Source organism: Salmo salar, chromosome 01 (genome assembly GCF_965601325.2).
Source record: "Salmo salar chromosome 01, fSalSal1, whole genome shotgun sequence".
In the NCBI taxonomy this organism is placed as follows: Eukaryota; Metazoa; Chordata; class Actinopteri; order Salmoniformes; family Salmonidae; genus Salmo; species Salmo salar.
Genome location: NC_138291.1, coordinates 98400360 through 98422457, shown reverse-complemented (window position 1 = coordinate 98422457; position 22098 = coordinate 98400360). Strand labels below are relative to the sequence as shown.

General features: G+C 43.7%; 1 protein-coding gene across 4 annotated transcripts in view; it reads right to left on the bottom strand.

Annotated features, from left to right (window-relative positions):
* Positions 1–1498: 1498 nt before the first annotated feature.
* The window catches only part of LOC106610913 (protein phosphatase, Mg2+/Mn2+ dependent, 1Ba), a 60708-nt gene continuing 40108 nt past the window's right edge, over positions 1499–22098 (bottom strand). For 2 of the 4 annotated variants that reach the window (XM_014210596.3, XM_014210591.3), the window contains exons 2-6: positions 20704–21561; positions 17949–18066; positions 14777–14888; positions 9418–9475; positions 1499–4318 (exon numbers count right to left, since the gene is read on the bottom strand). In XM_014210596.3, the coding sequence (XP_014066071.1) occupies positions 4289–4318; positions 9418–9475; positions 14777–14888; positions 17949–18066; positions 20704–21546 (1161 nt within the window). In that variant the 5' untranslated portion in view covers positions 21547–21561 and the 3' untranslated portion in view covers positions 1499–4288. Of the gene's footprint in view, positions 4319–9417; positions 9476–14772; positions 14889–17948; positions 18067–20703; positions 21562–22098 lie in introns of those variants that run through there. The other 2 variants (XM_014210607.3, XM_082978315.1) reach the window with 2 other exon arrangements.

The following is a 22098-nucleotide window of genomic DNA, read 5'->3' as shown; positions in this document are numbered from 1 at the left end:
AGTATAATTACAAGCATTTCACAAGTGTCAAAGGCTTTTATTGACAATTACATGAAGTTGATGCAAAGAGTCAATATTTGCTGTGTTGACCCTTCTTTTCCAAGTCCTCTGTAATCCACCCTGGCATGCTGTCAATTAAGTTCTGGGCCACATCCTGACTGTTGGCAGCCCATTCTTGCATAATCAATGCTTGGAGTTTGTCAGAATTTGTGGGTTTTTGTTTGTCCACCCACCTCTACAGGATTGACCACAAGTTCTCAATGGGATTAAGGTCTGGGGAGTTTCCTGGCCATGGACCCAAAATATCAATGTTTTGTTCCCTGAGCCACTTAGTCATCACTTTTGCCTTATGGTAAGGTGCTCCATCATGCTGGAAAAGGCATTGTTCGTCACCAAACTGTTCCTGGATGGTTGGGAGAAGTTGCTCTCGGAGGATGTGTTGGTACCATTCTTTATTCATGGCTGTGTTCTTAGGCAAAATTGTGAGTGAGCCCACTCCCTTGGCTGAGAAGCAACCCCACACATGAATGGTCTCAGGATGCTTTACTGTTGGCATGACACAGGGCTGATGGTAGCGCTCACCTTGTCTTCTCCGGACAAGCTTTTTTTCCCCCAGATGCCCCAAAAAACTCAGAAAGGGTATTCATCAGAGAAAATGACTTTACCCCAGTCCTCAGCAGTCCAATCCCTGTACCTTTTGCAGAATATCAGTCTGTCCCTGATGTTTTTCCTGGAGAGAAGTGGCTTCTTTGCTGCCCTTCTTGACACCAGGCCATCCTCCAAGTCTTCACCTCACTGTGCGTGCAAATGCACTCACACCTGCCTGCTGCCATTCCTGAGCAAGCTCTGTACTGGTGGTGCCCCGATCCCGCAGCGGAATCAACTTTAGGAGACAGTCCTGGTGCTTGCTGGACTTTCTTGGGTGCCCTGAAGCCTTCTTCATGACAATTGAACCACTCTCCTTGAAGTTCTTGATGATCCGATAAATGGTTGATTTAGGTGGAATCTTACTGGCAGCAATATCCTTGCCTGCAAAGCAATGATGGCAGTACGTGTTTCCTTGCAGGTAACCACAGTTGACAGAGGAAGAACAATGATTCCAAGCACCACCCTCCTTTTGAAGCTTCCAGTTTGTTATTCGAACTCAATCAGCATGACAGAGTGATCTCCAGCCTTGTCCTCGTCAACACTCACACCTGTGTTAACGAGAGAATCACTGACATGATGTCAGCTGGTCCTTTTGTGGCAGGGCTGAAATGCAGTGGAAATGTTTTTTTGGGGGATTCAGTCCATTTGCATGGCAAAGAGGGACTTTGCAATTAATTGCAATTAATCTGATCACTCTTCATAACATTCTGGAGTAAATGCAAATTGCCATCATACAGACTGAGGCAGCAGACTTTGAAAATTAATATTTGTGTCATTCTCAAAACGTTTGGCCACGACTGTATGCACGCACACCCAGCAGGACTGAAAGTTAACACGGAGAGTATAATAATGACATCTAAATGTATCCATCCTTTATTGAAGATTATGCTCACGATATGGTCCGAAACATCACAATGTTATACTGGGAACTAACAGTACAAGGAGGTATGGTGAAAACTCAGGATTGACCCCTGAACCCGTCGCGACCCTCGTCACTCAGCTGACCCTGAAGAGGGAGCGGGGCAAACCCTGCCACGCCTATACACATCATAATCTCATACCATTCTCAAATAAATCACTTCTCATTTAAAAGGCTAAAATCTGGAATAAATAAAATGTGGAAATTAGATCATTCTTTAGATCAATACTTGTAGATATACAAAAAACATAAAAGGAAAATCAGGAACGACATTGGCACTAAATTACTAAAATCAAATCCAGCCCACAAAACATCAGAATCATTCTAATTTTTCAATCGTTAGAGTTAGTAGTGATCGGGGGCGGGGGCGGACCAACAAATTGCTACAGTTAGGGAGGAAGTTGAGGGAGAATAAACATCTTATTAATATAATCCCATGTGGGACAATCTATACATATTCCAATGAAACACAATGAAAACTGAATGCCAAGGCAAGTTTTGTCATCAAATGACCAGGGGGAGCAAAAAGTCTATAGCCCCTACTCTGCTCAGCAGTGTAGTGTGAAGTTGAATTACATTCAAAGCAGCCCCCCACCCCAGTGTCTGCTATAGCTTAAACATACCCATTTCCCGTGGGAGTAACGACCCCCCCAATGTTATTGTAAAAATACAACCACACACAACATTCAGGTACCTAATAGTAGTATGGCAGCCAAGGTTTGTGTACTAGATCATTGTTAAATCAGAAGCCCAGGCAGGGATCCACCTCACCCCTCTAATCTCACTGACACGCTAAACCATCCTTCGGCTTCTCCTTTTAACACTTTTTTTTTTTTTTTATACAACCAATTTTGAGAATAGAAGGTAACAACCATATTACACTATTACACAGCATTTGAAAATGTAAATACAAAAGGTGAACGCATTGCCTAGAAATGTAAAATTGCTAAATGAAAAAATAAAATAAAAATACAATATCGTCTGAGAGAAATTAAATAAAAGGTCAGGTGTTGCAAGTCTTTCTGTATTTTAAGGAGAGGGTGAGGAAAAACAGAAAAGAAGATAAATGAATAAGGAGAAAGATGCAAGAAGAAATGAGTAGTGAAGCATTGGTGGGCAGCTAGAATCCCTTCAGCGAAAAAACCTTGGGCTTATACACAGGTGTACACGTCACATCATATCAGACATCTCCCCATGTGTCAACCAAGACCTCTAGGAGTGAAACAAAGACACCAGACCAGCAACTTCCTCATATTTACACACAGTAGGCCATATCTGACACCATGGATTACATTTGTTTTACGTAAATCAAAATATTCAAGATTTTATATATATATTTTCTATTTTTCTTGATCAACAGCAGGCTAGAAAGCTTATGGACACAGAAGTGACATGCTTGCAGGTTGAAGCAGTGTCTGTCAACATTAGCTGGCTCTCCGTGTTGTTTTGTTGTTGGTTGGAGAGAAAAAAAAAAAGGTGCAAAAAGTAGTCCATCTCCAAACCCTCCCACACCAGCAGTCCGGTCTCCAAACCCTCCCACACCAGCAGTCCGGTCTCCAAACCCTCCCACACCAGCAGTCCGGTCTCCAAACCCTCCCACACCAGCAGTCCGGTCTCCAAACCCTCCCACACCAGCAGTCCGGTCTCCAAACCCTCCCACACCAGCAGTCCGGTCTCCAAACCCTCCCACACCAGCAGTCCGGTCTCCAAACCCTCCCACACCAGCAGTCCGGTCTCCAAACCCTCCCACACCAGCAGTCCGGTCTCCAAACCCTCCCACACCAGCAGTCCGGTCTCCAAACCCTCCCACACCAGCAGTCCGGTCTCCAAACCCTCCCACACCAGCAGTCCGGTCTCCAAACCCTCCCACACCAGCAGTCCGGTCTCCAAACCCTCCCACACCAGCAGTCAGTTTCCAAACCCTCCCACACCAGCAGTCCGGTCTCCAAACCCTCCCACACCAGCAGTCCGGTCTCCAAACCCTCCCACACCAGCAGTCCGGTCTCCAAACCCTCCCACACCAGCAGTCAGTTTCCAAACCCTTCCACACCAGCAGTCAGTTTCCAAACCGTCCCACACCAGCAGTCAGTTTCCAAACCCTCCCACACCAGCAGTCAGTTTCCAAACCCTCCCACACCAGCAGTCAGTTTCCAAACCCTCCCACACCAGCAGTCAGTTTCCAAACCCTCCCACACCAGCAGTCAGTTTCCAGACACATGTTTGCACATTGCGTTTGTCTATCTGCGGTCACATTAGCAATGTCCAGCCAGGCAGACACAGGCCAGTGAGTCCCTGACCCAGTGGTAGTCCCCTGTAGGGCCCCTTGTGTCCAGAAGCAGGGCCTGGGGCCAGGTCAGTTAACAACGTTGGGGAAAAAGGCACCACAGAGTGTACATGTCCCAACTAAGGCCCCCGGCTCTTCATCAATCCACAAAAACAACAAAAAAGCAACTAAAAGGAAAAAAACGCTCTCTTAATTTCTCTAGAATAGATTTTGTTTAAATGTTTTATACTATCATTGCAGTCATCCTTTTCCCCCTTTTAAAAAAAATCTAAAATGGTTTGCAATGCTTTGGGTTGTGTGTGTTGAGTTTCAAATCTGCATTCATGGTCCAATTGATCTCTTGGTATCATAGGAAAAATAAAAGGGAAAGCAAGTGATGAAAGATGTCTTGTGTATAAAGGAGTCCTGGTGTGGGAACAGGCAGTTCTGCTGGGTTGCTACCAGGGGTCCTCAAGGTCTACTCCATTCTGTGTGACAGAGAGAGAGATGGAGAAAGGGAGCAGAGAGGAAAGGCAAAGTAAGAGAAGAGAAGACATTGTGAGTATTAAATCCATAATACCTAACAACAGACTCCTCATTAGACTGTCCTGGCTTGTTTTTGTTAGACCAATCCACAATGGCCACCTGCACAACAAAACCAACTCCCCTCCACTCCAAGGAAACAAGTGAGATCACTCCCTAGAACTCAGATAAGCACCTCTCCTGAAGTGCTCGACAATCACCTCTGCCACATGCCCCAAAGAGGCAGCCTATAAAACAAGTCAGATCAAGAATGTTCCAATTTGAACACTTTACCTGAAGGTGAAACTACTGAGCAAATAGTTAAAAAAGTAAGGGACGGCATCAGTACTGTAGCTATGTATTTGTATGTGTGAACTTACCCAATGATACAGGAGGGCTGCATTAATCAGAGTGAACACACAGTTAGATCTACAAGTTTACACCAGCAAACCGTATTGTCTATCAAGAGTGTGTAAAGTACGAGATTATCTGAGGAGATGCGCACATTTGTGTTTTGAATGTGTGTGCATCTGCTATGGTGACTGTATTACTGCCACACCAGCAGTCACGAGTCATGACGGCAGTCAAATTCCATGTGACCGTTTAGTCACGGTAACTAGGCTTCTCCAAGCTCTGATGCTGCTAATACTCATTAGTAACCTACCAAACTTGCTGACTGTCTGCTACTCAGCACTCCATCGTCCCTCTAATCACTCTGACATCAATGCAAATGTAACCGAAAATCTAAATCGAGCACGAGCTCATGTTGCTTAACATTTCTATAGGCCATGCAATTGTGTGAGAAAAGAGTTTTGATGGCCTCTTAAAAAGAGGATCCCATCAGCTTTCTATAGGCCATTCTACTATATTTATTTATCAACTTTCCTAATATTAGGAACATTGCTTTTCTTTACAACAGGAGTATAGCCTACCTGGATGGCATGAAAATGAACCACGGGAAAAGCGTCCTCCATTCTCTATTTAAGTGCATAGTTGACATGTATTTTTTCCGCTGTCCCTGTTTCGAGACAGGTGCATGATAATGGTCCATTCTAAATCAAAACTAATATCACACATTATTTAGTATATGTAAAGACAAGATTAAATCAAGAATAGCCTGATGGGTGACAATATTAGCCTATCACTTGTGAATGATGCCCAGCTTGTGCATTAAGGCAAGAAACAGCACGCCTTTTTTTTGGTGACTTCTTGAAATCATAGTCGCACACCTCATATGGCCTCTAGCCCATAAGCCTATATGTTTTGATAAGGTTTGTATCACAACTAAAGTGGCCAAATAACTTCTTAAAATTAATCACATTAATCCGCTTTACAACTGGTATAGAGCCAAACTGGCATTCATAAGCTGTGAGTGAGTTTCAAGTTTGGGGAAGATCATTTTCACCATAAAAATGCACCTTTTATAATAAAAGCATTACATGCATAATCACATTTGTGGTCACGTTGGAGAAAAGTGTTTTCCTGCTAATTGACTGCATTTTGGAACATTCTCGATTATAGCCTACTGTCGTGTGTGCATTGCTGCACTAATAATGTGCAAAAAGTACCTATTCGTTTATCAACATTTTACGCTAAACAATCACCCTTATATAGCTTAAAAAAATTTAAAAAATATGAATGCGGGTGATTGTATTAATTTGGGCTATAGCACATCCCACAACTGTCCCAGAGTATGTTTGGAATATTTATCTATTACACAGTGTGTCTGTATTCATTCACTTGTAGCCTACTTCTTAGCTGAAATGCCTTTGAGAAGGACCCAGTCACGTGACACGCATTGGCTGTATCTGAGAGAGCCATTTGAGTGAGGTGCTTCGGAGCACGGCAGTCGGGAATTATAATTAGCCTATTATATTCAGCCCAAGGGCACAACGGACACGCTGGCCGCAAAAGGCATGGATTTTGTAGGGGGCAATACGGCGACACAAGGTGGAAGCCGCCGGGAAATTCGAGGCCTCGTGAGAATATTCTCAAGAGCTTGTCAAATCGTGAATGAGAGACTGATAAAGAGTGTGCAGCTTCATATCATGTTTCTTTAGACCTGTCTAAAATAAATAATGGATTTATTGTGATGGTGTAGGTTATATTACACGGACTTAACCTTTTTAAAATGTAGATGTTCCAAAGGTCTGTGTACTGTGTAGACGTCTTACTACGTTACACAGACAAGTCTTACATTGTTTTCTATGATGTCAGTATCAGAGAAAGAAGGCAACCAGGAGAATTCAGAGAGCAGTTGTGTGTGCAAGATTTAAAACAGACGGCCTCCCGAGTGGTGCAGCGGTCTAAGGCACTGCATCACAGTGCTAGAGGCATCACTACAGACCCGGGTTCGATCCCGGACTCTGTCGCAGCCGGGCGCGACCGGGAGACCCATGAGGTGCCGCACAATTGCCCCAGTGTCGTCCGGGTTAGGGAAGAGTTTGGCTTGCCGGGATGTCCTTGTACCATCGCGCTCTAGCGACTCCTGTGGCGGGTCGGGCACATGCACACTGACACGGTCGCCAGTTGTACGGTGCTTCCTCCGATACATTGGTGCGGCTGGCTTCCGGGTTAAGCCAGCAGTGTGTCAAGAAGCAGCGCAACTTGGTAGGGTCGTGTTTCAGAGGAAGCATGGCTCTCGACCTTCGCCTCTCCCGAGTCCGTACGGGAGTTGGGACAAGACTAACTACCAAATGGATACCACGAAATTGGGGAGAGAAAAGAGTAAAAAGCTAATAAAAGCCGGCGGGTGAAGCAAATAAATGCTGGGCGTTCAAAATAAGTTACATTGTGTACAGTGCCTTCGGAAAATATTCAGACCCCTTGACTTTTTCCACATCTTGTTACGTTGCTGACTTATTCTAAAATGGATTACCTGTTTTTTAAATCCACAATCTACACACAATACCCCATAATGACAAAGTGAAAACAGTTTATTTTTTATGTTTGCAAATTCATTAAAAATTAAAAATAAAAATACCTTATTTACATAAGTATTCAGACCCTTTGCTATGAGACTGGACATTGAGGTCAGGTGCATCCCGTTTCCCTAGATCATCCTTGAGATGTTTCTTCAACTTGATTGGAGTTTACCTGTGGTAAATGCAATTGATTGGACATGATTTGGAAAGGCACACACCTGTCTATATAAGGTCTGACAGTTGACAAGTGCATGTCAGAGCAAAAACCAAGCCATGAGGTCGAAGGAATTGTCTGCAAAGCTCCGAGACAGGATTGTGTCGAGACACAGATCTGGGGAAGGGTACCAAAACATTTCTGTAGCATTGAAGTGCCCCAAAAACACAGTGGCCTCCATCATTCTTAAATGGAAGATGTTTGGAACCACCAAGACTCTTGCTAGAGCTGGCTGCTCAGCCAAACTGAGCCATTCGGGGGAGAAGGGCCTTGGTCAGGGAGGTGACCAAGAACCCGATGGTCACTCTGACAGAGCTCTAGAGTTCCTCTGTGGAGATGGGAGAACCTTCCAGAAGGACAACCATCTCTGCAGCTGTCCACCAAATCAGGCCTTTATGGTAGAGTGGCCAGACGGAAGCCACTCCTCAGTAAAAGGCACAAGACAGCCCACTTTGAGTTTGCCAAAAGTCACCTAGATCCTTGATGAAAACCTGCCCCAGAGCGCTCAGGACTCAGACTGGGACGAAGGTTTATCTTCCAACAGAACATAACCCTAAGCACACAGCCAAGTCAACGCAGCAGTGGCTTCGGGACAAGTCTGTGAATGTCCTTGAGTGGCCCAGCCAGAGCCCGGACTTGAATCCGATCAAACATCTCTGGAGAGACCTGAAAATAGCTGTGCAGCGATGCTCCCCATCCAACCTGACAGAGCTTGAGTGGATCTGCAGAGAAGAAGGGGAGAATCTCCCCAAATACAGGTTTGCCAAGCTTGTTGCGTCATACCCAAGACGACTCAATGCTGTAATCGCTGCCTAAGGTGAATCAACAAGGTACTGGGTCTGAATACTTTTGGTATACTGAATACTGAATACTTTTCTGTTTTTAATAAATAAGCAAACATTTCAAAAAATCTGTTTTTGCTTTGTCATGTGTAAATTGATGAGTGAAAAAAACTATTTCATCAAATTTAGAATAAGGCTGTAACATAACAAAATGTGGAAAAAGGGTCTGAATACTTTCTGAAGGTTAGCCTATAGCATAAAAAAATGGGGCAACACTTAAAAATGATATTATTCAATAACATAGCATATATGTCTAGAATGATGGGCTGTGCCCATAGAAATACTGATCATTCTAGTTCTGTGGTTATGCCATCCCCGGTCTCCAGAACGGATAAATCTGATTAGGTGGGACTTTAGTGTAGCCTTGTGCTCTATGAAATACAAATCAATTAGGGAACGCTAGACAAAATCATAAATTTAACAGAGCAAAACATACTGTAGAAAAGACAGGGGTATGAAAGAGGTTTAAACATGTACAGTATACACAGTGGAATATATACCACTGGACAAAACATTAGGAACACCTTTCTAATATTGAGTTGCAACCCCCGCCCTTCCCTCAGAACAACATAAATTCGTCACTCTTTTTTAAATTTATTGACCTTTAACTAGGGAAGTCCGTTAAAAACACTCCAATGCTTCCCACAGTTGTGTCAAGTTGGCTGGATGTTCATTGGGTGGTAGCCATTCTTGATACACACGGGAAACTGTTGAGCGTGAAAATCCCCAGCAGCATTGCAGTTCTTGACTCATTTAAACTGATGCGCCTAGCACCTACTTCCATACCGTGTTCAAAGGCACTTAAATATTTTGTCTTGCCCATTCACCCTCTGAACGGCACACATACACAAGTCATGTCTCAATTGTCTCAAGGCTTAAAAATCATTCTTTAACCTGTCTCCTCCCCTTCATCTACACTGACACTAGTGGATTTAACAAGTGACAATAAGGGACCATAGTTTTCACCTGCATCCATCTAGTCAGTCTATGTCATGGAAAGAGCAGGTGTTCCTAATGTTTTGTAAACTCAGTGTAAGTTCTTCAATACATTTGAGGAAAGAAGAAAAGAGCAACCTGATACTCACCCCGTCCACTTCCCTGTGTGGGTTCAGCCGCTTGTACACTGCTTCCATAACACTGTGTCTGAGGGGTGCACACACAGTGAGAGAAGTCAACACACCCTCTAAGATAATTCACACGGGTGACAGGTCAAATCAATCCCTCTCTTCTCCTTGACATGACCGATATATTCTTTCTGTATTTTTTTCCTTCACTAAACCATTTAACCCAAGGAGGACATTTACACAGGAGCTAATCAGTGCTGTGTAACTGGGAAGGCAAAGAGACCAAAGACTTTAGACTAGAGACTAGACACTATAGACTAGACACTATAGACCAGACTACACTTTAGACCAGGGATGAGCTACTGGTGGCCTGTGGACAAACAATTTTAAAAAAATGACCGATGTGTAACCAGGAAGGCAGAGAGACTAGAGTGGAGACGACACTAGAGACATCGTGACTTCGGCGATGTCATTTACAAAACAGCCTCCAGCACTCTACTCAGTAATTGGATGTAGTCTATCACAGTGCCATCCGTTCTGTCACCAAAGCCCCATATACTACCCACCACTGCGACCTGTATGCTCTCGTTGGTTGGCCCTCGCTTCATATTCGTCACCAAACCCACTGACTCCAGGTCATCTATAAGTCTTTGCTTGGTAAAGCCCCACCTTATCTCAGCTCACTGGTCACCATAGCAACACCCACCCGTAGCACGCGCTCCAGCAGGTATATTTCACTGGTCACCCCCAAAGCCAATTCCTCCTTAGGCCGCCTTTCCATCCAGTTCTCTGCTGCCAATGACTGGAACGAATTGCAAAAATCACTGAAGCTGGTGACATATCTCCCTCACTAACTTTAAGCATCAGCTGTCAGAGCAGCTTACTGATCACTCTACCTGTACACAGCCCATCTGTAAATAATCCACCCAACTACCACATCCCCATATTGTTATTTATTTTTGCTCTTTTTCACCCCAGTATCTCTACTTGCACATCAACATCTGCACGTCTATCACTTCAGTGTTAATGCTAAATTGTAATTATTTCACCACTATGGCCTATTTATTGTCTTACCTCCCTAATCTTACTACATTTGCACACACTGTATATAGATTTTTATATTGTGTAATTGACTGTACGTTTTGTTTATCCCATGTGTAACTCTGTGTTGTTGTTTGTGTCGCACTGCTTTGCTTTATCTTGGCCAGGTCGCAGTTGTAAATGAGAACTTGTTCTCAACTGGCCTCTCTGGTCAAATAAAGGTGAAATAAAATAAATAAGAGACTAGATTAGAGACGATAGACTAGAGACTAGACTGGCGACTATAGACTACACTAGAGACTATAGAGTAGAGTCTCTCTGCCTTCCTGGTTAAACATTAGTCAGATTTTATTATTAATGGTCCGCGGGACACCAGTAGCTCATCCCTGGTCTCTAGTCTAGAGTAGAGACTATAGATTAGACACTAGAGAGACTAGACTAGAGACTACAGAGTAGAAGCAAAAGTAGACTAGAGACTAAACTAGAGTATAGACTAGAATACCGACTAGTCTATAGAGTAGACTAGATACTATAGAGATTAGATTAGAGACTAGACACTAGAGTAGAGACAATAGTGTTCAGATATGGAGAGCATAGAGACTAGAACTGACACTACAAACCAGAGTATAGACTAGAGATGAGACTAGGGACTAAAATAGAGATTAGAGACTGGAGTATACACTCACACAATGCATATTTACGGTTATTGTCTAAGCATACATAAAATGCATTGAGTTTGTCTGGAAGAGAGGCGTCGTTGGGCAGATCACGGCTGGGTCTTCCTTTGTAATCCGTAAAGGACTGTAACCCCTGCCACATGCGGTGGGCATTGGAGCCTATGGAATACGATTCCACCTTATTCCTATATTGTCCTTTTCCTCGTTTGATGACTCTGCAGAGGTCACAGTAGGATTTATTGTACTTGTTCCTGTCCTCAGCCGTAGCATCAGGGTTGTCGGCGATAGCCATGTGTGTGGTAGCCCTGACCTTTAGTTTAGTGCCAACTCCTGTGTTAATCCAGGGCTTTTGATTGGGGAAGCAGTGAACCCTCACTGTGGGGACACACGTCGCCAATGCATTTCCTAATGAAGCCGGTGACTGGGGTTAGCTCGTCAATGCCAAAAGCGGAGTCTCTGAACATATTCCAATAAGCACCAGCAAGGCAGTCCTGCAGCATAATCCTGATTCTGATGACCATTTCTCATTGGAGCGAGACATGAGTAATTCCTGTTTGAGATTCTGCTTGTAAACAGGAATCAGAGATTTGCCGACTGGCGGACGAGCGAGGGCCTTGTATTCCTGACCCTCTCTTCCTCTCCTTCTTCACCCTCTGCTTCTCTTCCAACAGTCTCTCTCAAACATTAAATAACACACTCCTAATATTGAGTTGCACGCCCCTCCCCCCTTTTGCCCTCAGAACAGCCTCAATTAATCGGGTGTGGACTCCACAAGGTGTAGAAAGTGTTCCACAAGGATGCTGGCTCATGTTGACTCCATTGCTTCCCACAATTGTGTCAAGTTAGTTGGATGTCCTTTGGGTGGTGGACCATTCTTGATACACACGGGAAACTGTTTAGCATGAAAAACCCAGCAGCATTGCAGTTCTTGACACAAACCGGTGTGCTTGGCACCTACTACCATACCCCGTTCAAAGGCACCTAAATATTTTGTCTTGCCCATTCACCCTCTGAATGGCACACATACACAATCCATGTCTCAATTGTCTCAAGGCTTAAAAGTCTTTCTTTAACCTGTCTCCTCCCCTTCATCTACACTGACTGAAGTGGATTTAACAAGTGACATCAATAAGGGATCACAGCTTTCACCTGCATTCACCTGGTTAGTCTATGTCATGGAAAGAGCAGGTGCTTTGCATTCTTGCAATTTTGCACCAATTTGCTTCATTCTGCTACATTCACAGTCCTCCTCCTCCAGTGGTTGGCATGCTAGCTTTAAGTGTCATTGGATTAGGGTTTGCGTCCCGGCCAGCCATACAGGGACGGAAATCATACTGTACATGGCTACTTAGCAGCCCATGTAACAGTAACCCTTCAGTGTGGTCACTCTCCAGGGGATCTCTTGCCTCCACTATTCATGCTCTACCCTTTTGGTTCCATTGCTTACAGTGGATGTGAGATTATTTATAGCATGCATGTCCAATGCATGGCCTCGCAGACATATGATTGGATTAGTATTGGCCTCGTGGGTGTGCCCAATGCAGACATATGGTGGGATTAGTACTGGCATCGTGGGCATGCCTAATGCAGACATATGATGGGATTAGTATTGGCCTCGTGGGTGTGCCCAATGCAGACATATGGTGGGATTAGTACTGGCATCGTGGGCATGCCTAATGCAGACATATGATGGGATTAGTACTGGCATCGTGGGCATGCCTAATGCAGACATATGATGGGATTAGTATTGGCCTCGTGGGCGTGTCCAATGCAGACATATGATGGGATTAGTACTGGCCTCGTGGGCGTGCCCAATGCAGACATAGGGTGGGATTAGCATTGGCCTCGTGAGCGTGTACAATGCAGACATATGATGGGATTAGTATTGGCCTCGCAGACATATAATGGGATTAGTATTGGCCTCGCAGACATATGATGGGATTAGTATTGGCCTCGCAGACATATGATGGGATTAGTATTGGCCTCGTTGGTGTGTCCAATGCATACATATAGTGGGATTAGTACTGGCATCGTGGGCGTGCCCAATGCAGACACAACGGGATTAGTATTGGCCTCGTGGGCGTGCCCAATGCAGACATAGGGTGGGAATAGTATTGGCCTCGTGAGCGTGTCCAATGCAGACATATGATGGGATTAGTACTGGCCTCGTGAGCGTGTCCAATGTAGACATATGATGGGATTGGTATTGGCCTCGTGAGCGTGTCCAATGTAGACATAAGGGATTAGTATTGGCCTCGTGGGCATGTACAACGCACTGTACATGGTGCTTGTCATTTCTATACTGAAACAGGATTAGCTAAATAAAAGGCTGACATTGTCAAAATTAGTGTGTGGGTTTTCTTTTTCATTAGACTCATAGTGAGGCTAACCATGTTGAAGGAGACCAGATTAGACTCATAATGATGCTAACCATGTTGAAAGATACCAGATTAGACTCTCAATGATGCTAACCATGTTGAAGGATACTAGATTAAACTTCTATAGCTACTGTACATGCCGTCATGAAATGGATTAGCGCCCAATGGATTCCGCCATAGGGCGGCGCAAAATTGGCCCAGCGTCGTCCAGGTTTGGCCGGGGTAGGCCGTCATTGTAAATAAGAATTTGTTCTTAACTGACTTGCCAAATTAAATAAATGGTTAAAATAAAGGCCCTACCCTTGTAATGAAGGTAGGCCTTAAGGATGACATGCTCAGAAGAGAGACATTAATAGCACATATCACTATCATGAGGATGTGCAGAAAGGAATATTTTAAGGTTAATTTCATTTACAAAATATATGTTGCTTGAAATAAAGTAGCTATTTGTTTGCTTCATGTTATGCATCATCCTAGTGTAATTATACGCATTCAACATTATCACCACAAGATGTCAGCGCTAGCATTTTTATTTTTATTATATATAAACAAACCACTAGCGAGGTCTCGTAATGTGAGGTAAATAATACATGACTAGCACTAGCTACCGGTTCATTAAAACCACGCTATGTTTCTTAATCAAAACAATGAAGGCAATACACCTAGGTACAATAAAGCAGACGAAGAGCTAGGAGAAACAGATTGGTATAGGGGGAGAGAGATTGATAGTGGGATAATGACTTCTGCTAGCTAACTTTTGATTTAAACAATGTGGCCGTCAAACATTGGACAAGTATGCTAGCTACATTTAGTTTAGTTAGATTAATTTATTTCGCGACAGCCAATAATATATGTAGCTGGCTAACAAGGTAAGCTGATCTTACTCTCCCTTCACATCACCCTAGCTGTGTGGTTATTTCCTGCGCTACCCAAATGTAGCCAACACCACCAGAGCAAACGGATAGTAAACACATAATAAACAGATAAGTGGGAAATAAAAAGGAAATAAACATGAATTGATTTTGTTTAGTGGTTATGGTAGCAAGTTAAGTTTTTTGGTTGGATCAAGAAATACAAACACGTCATTTTGTGCAAGCCAACTAACTTGCAGCGCCGGATGTTTACTGGGGAACCTCTTGGTTGCGTGTGCATATAGAATGTGTTGACAGTTGAAAAGGTCTATAGACGAGACACTAGAGACTAGACACTAGAGACTAGACTAGACACTAGACTATCAACTAGACACTATAGAATAGACAGTAGAGGGAGGGGCCAGGCTCTTACTTGCTGGCGAGGCCTCCCCCTGGTGGCAGGTTGGGGATGCTCTCTGAGGACAAGTTTCTCATGACCGTCACCAGGTCAGGAATACCCTCCTCTCCTGCCTTCTCTATGATCTCTGAGAGGGGGAGACAGAGGGAGAGAGAGAGGTGGAGAGGGTGAGGGAGAGAAAAGAGGGGGATGAGAATTGAAGGGATTCATTCAAGGTTAAATGTTGCTACATAAAACCACAACTGCGGCGAGACGAGTGTGAGAAAATGTTCCGTGTGTGTGTGTAAGACCAAGGAAGGAAGGTCAGAGCCCTGGGGCATAAGCCAGAGACAGAAAGTAAGAGTGCATGTATCAATGGAGTAGGAGACAGAGAGACAGACAAGAGGAAACCCTTGCAGCCCAGTTGGACTGGCTAGGTCCGGTGCCAGTTAGATGTCCCGCCAGAGTATTCCTCTCTGGATCAGACATTCCTCTTTGATCTGCGGGAACTCCCTTTGGCGCTCCCCCAGATAAACATTAGCGAAAAATTACCTCAACCCTATTCCAACGCTGCGGGCCAACTCTGGGGGAAGAGTTTACATAACCCCCAAAACTCTCCCCCGTTTGACAGAGTAAGTCAAATGTCAAAAAGAGACACGAAAAAAGGGGAGGATAGGAGAGAAATTAGACAAAACCGAGATGGTTGGGTCATTTGTCAAGACTGAGTGTGAGAGAGCAATAGAAATGGAGAGAGCGAGAGATAGTGAGTGAGAAAGTAAAGACCTTAAATTGAAATTGAATTGAGAGCGAGAGAGCAAGAGAGAGCGTGCAAGAGAGAAAAAGAGAGAGAGTGTGCAAGAGTGTGCAAGAGTGTGCAAGCAAGAGAGGGATCGAGAGACAAAGCAAGAATATCTGACCACTGTGACTGACCCAAACTTAAGGAAAGCTTTGACTATGTACAGACTGAGTGAGCATAGCTTTGCTATTGAGAAAGGTCACCATTGCCTGTCTTCTCTTGAGAGAAGGTCTGCCTATGTGCATACTGCCTACAAAATGAGGTGGAAACTGAGCTACACATCCTAACCTACTGCCAAATGTATGCCCATATTAGAGAGACATATTTACCTTAGATTACACAGACCAACAATGAATTTGAAAACAAATCCAATTTTGATAAACTCCCAAACTCCCATTGTGTGAAATATCAAAGTGTGCAGTCACAGCAGCAAGATTTGTGACCTGTTGCCACAAGAAAAGTGCAACCAGTGAAGAACAAACACATTGTAAATACAACCCATATTTATGTTGATTTATTTTCCCTTTTGTACTTTAAGTATTTTCAAGTCTATACAATGCCTTCGGGAAGAATTCAGACCCCTTGACTTTTCCCACATTTTGTTGCGTTAGAGCCTTATAAAATAAACTCAGCTAAAAAAGAAACGTCCTCTCACTGTCAACAGCGTTTATCTTCAGCAAACTTAACATGTGTAAATATTTGTATGAACATAACAAGATTCAACAACAGACATAAACTGAACAAGCTCCACAGACATTGAATAATGTGTCCCTGAACAAAGGGGGGAGGGGGTCAAAATCTAAACAGAGTATATGAAATGGCTGATAATCTCTACTCTGTCAGAGATACGAAGCAGAGACAGATCTTTACCAAGTACAGGCTGAGTGACCACCAATTGGCAATAGAAACCGGCAGACATCTAAAGACATGGCTACCCAAAGAGGAGTGTGTATGTGGTCACTACACAATATGGGATGTAGAAACAGAGATGCACTTTCTCCTTAACAGTGAAATATTCCTCACCAAGAGATTCATTATTCACAGATATTAAAGACATTTATGCCAAATTGTTACTTATTAAACCCAGAGGAAAAACAAAAAATACTCATGGGTGTGGAGCAATGGCTCCTTTTTCAGCCAAATATGTATTTACCTGCCATAGCCTGAGGGACACTGAAAAATAACATCTGCATAGTAAACAGTAACTTACTTATTATTAGTATTACTGTTATTACTATTATTGTTAATAGTGGTATTACTGTTATTACTATTATTGTTAATAGTGGTATTACTGTTATTACTATTATTGTTAATAGTGGTATTACTGTTATTACTATTATTGTTAATAGTGGTATTACTGTTATTACTATTATTGTTAATAGTGGTATTACTGTTATTACTATTATTGTTAATAGTGGTATTACTGTTATTACTATTATTGTTAATAGTGGTATTACTGTTATTACTATTATTGTTAATAGTGGTATTACTGTTATTACTATTATTGTTAATAGTGGTATTACTGTTATTACTATTATTGTTAATAGTGGTATTACTGTTATTACTATTATTGTTAATAGTGGTATTACTGTTATTACTATTATTGTTAATAGTGGTATTACTGTTATTACTATTATTGTTAATAGTGGTATTACTGTTATTACTATTATTGTTAATAGTGGTATTACTGTTATTACCATTCCAAATAGTAGTGATGGTGGTAGTAATGATAGCCATTTAATGATGATGGTGGTAGTAGTAGTAGTAATGACGATGGTAGTTGTAGTACTGACATAATGTGACGATGACAGTTTTATTTTCCATGTTTAGCCTTTTACATTTATTATACTTCTACTATTGACTGTTAATAATAACACCATTTTCAATTTTTTTTGTATTATTATTCATTATTTTATTACAATGTATATAGTATACATTGTTGCTTTGGCAATATTGATGCAATGTTTTTCATGCCAATGAAGCAGCTTGATTTGTAATTTAAGAGAGAGAGCAAGAGAACGAGAATCTGAAACAGGGTAAAGAGGGGGAATGTGACAGACAGGAGGTGAAGGGAGAGAGAGAGACTGTTGGAAGAGAAGCAGAGGGTGAAGAAGGAGAGGAAGAGGGGGAGTGTGGAATGAGAAAGTGGGTCAAGACATGAATGTGCTTCAGTGGGAGTTGATAGGCCAGCTGGAATTCTAGCAAACGGCAGCCAGGCAGTTTTACCCAGCTGTTTAGAAAGTGTGTGAGATGGGGATTGGAGGGGAGTGTAATACATTTTGAAAGGGCCTGTGGTCCGTAAGTGGTAGGGAACGAATGCACACTTGGAGAGAAAGGTAATAGAGAATGGGATGCAGCCTGGATGAAGACAACAGTATGGAGGGGAAGAGTCATGTGTACAATCATTCTCACCTTCCACGCGAGACTCCAGAAACTTATCCAGCTCTCTATCTTTCTTCACCGCCTCCTCTGACACTTTAGGGCAGTTTGGCAAACACACCAACACAACACTCATGTTATCCCGACTTCCCTGTAGCAGAGGGGGGAGAGAGGGATGGAGTCATTACACGTGTGGGGAGGCTCTGTTAACGCTGACACTAAAATAAGAAAGACAGCTTCCTTTATACAGTGCCACATTTTGCTACATTACAGTCTTATTCTAAAATGGATTAAATAAATGAAAATCCTCAGCAATCTACACACAATACACCATAATGCGAAAACAGGTTAGAAATGATTGCCCAAAAAAAATCAAATCAACAGAAATACCTTCACATAACTATTCAGACCCTTTTGCTATGAGACTCGAAATTGAGCTCAGGTGCATCTTGTTTCAATTGATCATACTTGAGCTGTTTCTACAAGTTGACTGGAGTCCACCTGTGGTAAATTGAAATGATTGGACATGATTTTGAAAGGCACACACCTGTCTATATAAAAAGGTGCCACAGTTGACAGTGCATGTCAGAGCAAAAACAAAGCCATGAGGTGGAAGGAATTGTCGGTAGAGCTCCGAGACAGGATTGTGTCGAGGCACAGATCTGGGGAAGGGTACTAAAACATTTATGCAGCATTGAAGGTCCCAAAGAACACAGTGGCCTCCATATTTCTTAAATGAATAAGTTTGGAACCACCCAGAATCTTCCTTGAGCTGTCCGCCCAGCCAAACTAAGCAATCGGGGGAGAATGGCCTTGGTCAGGGAGATGACCAAGAACCGATGGTCACTCTGACAGAGTTCCAGAGTTCCTCTGTAGAGATGGGAGAACCTTCCAGAAGGACAACCATCTCTGCAGCACTCCACCAATCAAGCGTTTATGGTAGAGAGTGGCCAGACAGAAGCCACTCCTCAGTAAAATGCACATGACAGCCCACCTGGATTTTTCCAATAGGAACAGAGATTTAAATATTTGGCTTGAATGCCAAACATCTCGCCTGGAGGAAACCCTGCACCATCCCTACAATGAAGCATGGTGGTGGCAGCATCATGGGGATGGTTTTCAGCGGCAGGGACTGGGAGACTTGTCAGGATCGGGGCAAAGATGACTGGAGCAACGTACAGAGAGATCCTTAACCTCTCTAGGGGGTGTGGGACGCTACCGTCCCACCTGGCCAACATCCGGTGAAATTGCAGAGCGCCAAATTCAAAAACAGAAATATTCATAAAACATACAAGTGTTATACATCGGCTTAAAGATTAACCTCTTGTTAATAATCCAACCGTTGTGTCAGATTTTAAAAAGGCTTTACGGCGAAAGCATACCATGTGATTATCTGAGGACAGCGCCCAGCACACAAAACATTACATACAGTTACCGGCCAAGTAGATTAGTCAGAAATAGCAATAAAATTAATCACTTACCTTTGATGATCTTCATATGGTTGCACTCACAAGACTCCCAGTTACACCATAAATGTTTGTTTTGTTCAATTCAAAACCTCCGTTTTGTTGGCGCGTTTTGTTCAGTAATCCAATGGCTCAAAGGCCGTCACAACAGGCAGACACAAAATCCAAATACTATCAGTAAAGTTCGTAGAAACATGTCAAACGATGTTTATAATCAAACCTCAGGTTGTTTTTAGTCATAATATTAAATAATATTTCAACCGGACAATAGCTTCGTCAATATAAAAGAAAAACAAGAAAGGCGCGCTCTCGGTCATGCGCAGAAAACAGCTCTGGGGACTTCCCACTATCCACTGACTCAGAGTGGTCTTACTCCCTCATTTTTCAGAATACAAGCCTGAAACAATTTCTAAAGACTGTTGACATCTAGTGGAAGCCATAGGAACTGCAATCTAGGTCCTAGCCATTGACATACTGTATATGCAGGCAAGAGAAAAGCACCCACATCAAAAATATCCTGGATGGATTTTACTCAGGTTTTCACCTGCCATATCAGTTCTGTTATACTCACAGACATTATTTTAACAGTTTTGGAAACTTTAGAGTGTTTTCTATCCAAATCTACCAATTATATGCATATCCTAGCTTCTGGGCCTGAGTAACAGGCAGTTTACTTTGGGCATGCTTTTCATCCGGAGGTGAAAATAGTGCCCCCTACCCTAGTGAGGTTAATGAAAACCTTGTCCAGAGCGCTCAGGACCTCAGACTGGGGCGAAGGTTCACCTTCCAACAGGACAACAACCCTAAGCACACAGCCAAGACAACGTAGGAGTGGCTTCGGGACAACTCTCTCAATGTCCTTCAGTGGCCCAGCCAGAGCCCGGGCTTGAACACAATCAAATATCTCTGGAGAGACCTGAAAAAGCTGCGCAGCAAAGCTCCCCATCCAACTTGACAGAGCTTGAAAAGATCTGTAGAGAAGATCCCCAAATACAGGTGTGCCAAGCTTGTAGCGTCATACCCAAGAAGACTTGAGGCTGTGATCGCTGCCAAAGGTGCTTCAACAAAGTGCTGAGTAAGGAGTCTGAACACTTAGGTAAATGTGATAAATTACTAAACATTTCTAAAAAAACCTGGTTTTGCCTTGTCATTATGGGGTATTGTGTGTAGATTGATGAAGGAAAAAAACGACTTAATCAATTTTTTGAATAAGGCTGTAACCTAACAAAATGTGGAAAAGTCAAGGGTTCTGAATATACCGGTGCACCAAACACCTCGATCCTTTACATTTATAAAACACACACACACTAGCCTCACTGTACCTTGTGCAGGCAGGTGTCCAGCACCTGGTTGCAGACCTTCTCCAGGTCGTGGGACACCTCCAGACGGGACTTGACAAACTCACACAGCTCCTCGTTGGTCATCACGTCCCAGATACCGTCACAGGCCAGCACCACAAACTCATCCTCTAGGGCCCTCTCGATCTCAAACACCTCGGGTTCTGGGGACACCAGCTGCTCCGTGGCACCCTTCCCATCCACACACTTGTAGTCGTAGTCTCCCAGGGCCCGGGACACGGCCAGGGAACCATTCACCCTCTGGATCATTACGGAGCCGCCTGCGTTCTGGATCCTCTCCTTCTCCCGTGGGTTGCAGGGCTTGTGGTCCAGCGTGGAGAAGCAGACATGCGCGTTGCGGTAGAGCACAGCCCGTGAGTCACCACAGTTGATGAAGTACAGGTGCTCTGGCGAGAGCAGCACGGCCACGGCCGTCGAGCCGCTGCGGTCCATGCCGTTACGCAGGTCAGAGAAGTTCCTCATGTGCTCGTCGATCTTCAGGAAGCCGGTGCGGATTCCCATCTTGACCGTCTCCACGGCAGGTGCAGGGGTGACACCCTCAGGGCCCGGGGGACCCATGCTGTGGGTTATAATGTGCCCCAGCAGGTGTTTAGAGGCATAGTTAGCCACGCGGGAGCCGGCGTGGCCGTCGTAGACAGCGAAGAAGGACCAGTTGTCCAGGCCCTGGGGTAGACCCACCGTGGCGGTGTGGGCGTCCTCCATTTCCACCCGCCAGCCCTGCATGCTGCTCAGGCCATAACGGAGACCATTGCCCTCGCCGTGGGCGTTGTGCTTCTCAGTCTTGGGCTTGTCCAGGAACGCCCCCATGGCTTAGGCCACCACCTGGCGACAGGAGGAAGGGAATGAGGAGAGGAGGAGGAGAGGAGACAAGAGGGGAAGGGAATGAGAAGAAGAGAGGAAGGGAATGAGGAGAGAAGATCAAGAGACTGGTTAGAGCTTGCAAAATTAGAAACACCTCATTCATTCCACTTGTGAGATGGGCCTAGCCAAACAGAGCCGCTAAAAACACAACATACTGTATTCAAGTAATTTTGATAAAAGTTTTGGCAACAACAAGTGTGAGACTAAAGCAGCACTATAGCGGTCAACACAGGGTTTGCTTCCTGATACCTCCCACATTGCATCTGCTTTGGTGTCTATGGAGAACGTGCATCTTCAGAACAGACACTTGTTTTATAGCAACCAACAACTAAACCCACACAATTATATTAAACACATTGAGATAGTTGGCTTGGATGCCAGACTGCATTCAGTATTGAAGATAAAAATGAACGTGGAGAGGTCTGAAATGTACTACTCTTATGTAGAAAATCTGCTTCCTAGCTCTGAGAGTTCACAACATTTCTAAGAGAAGCACCC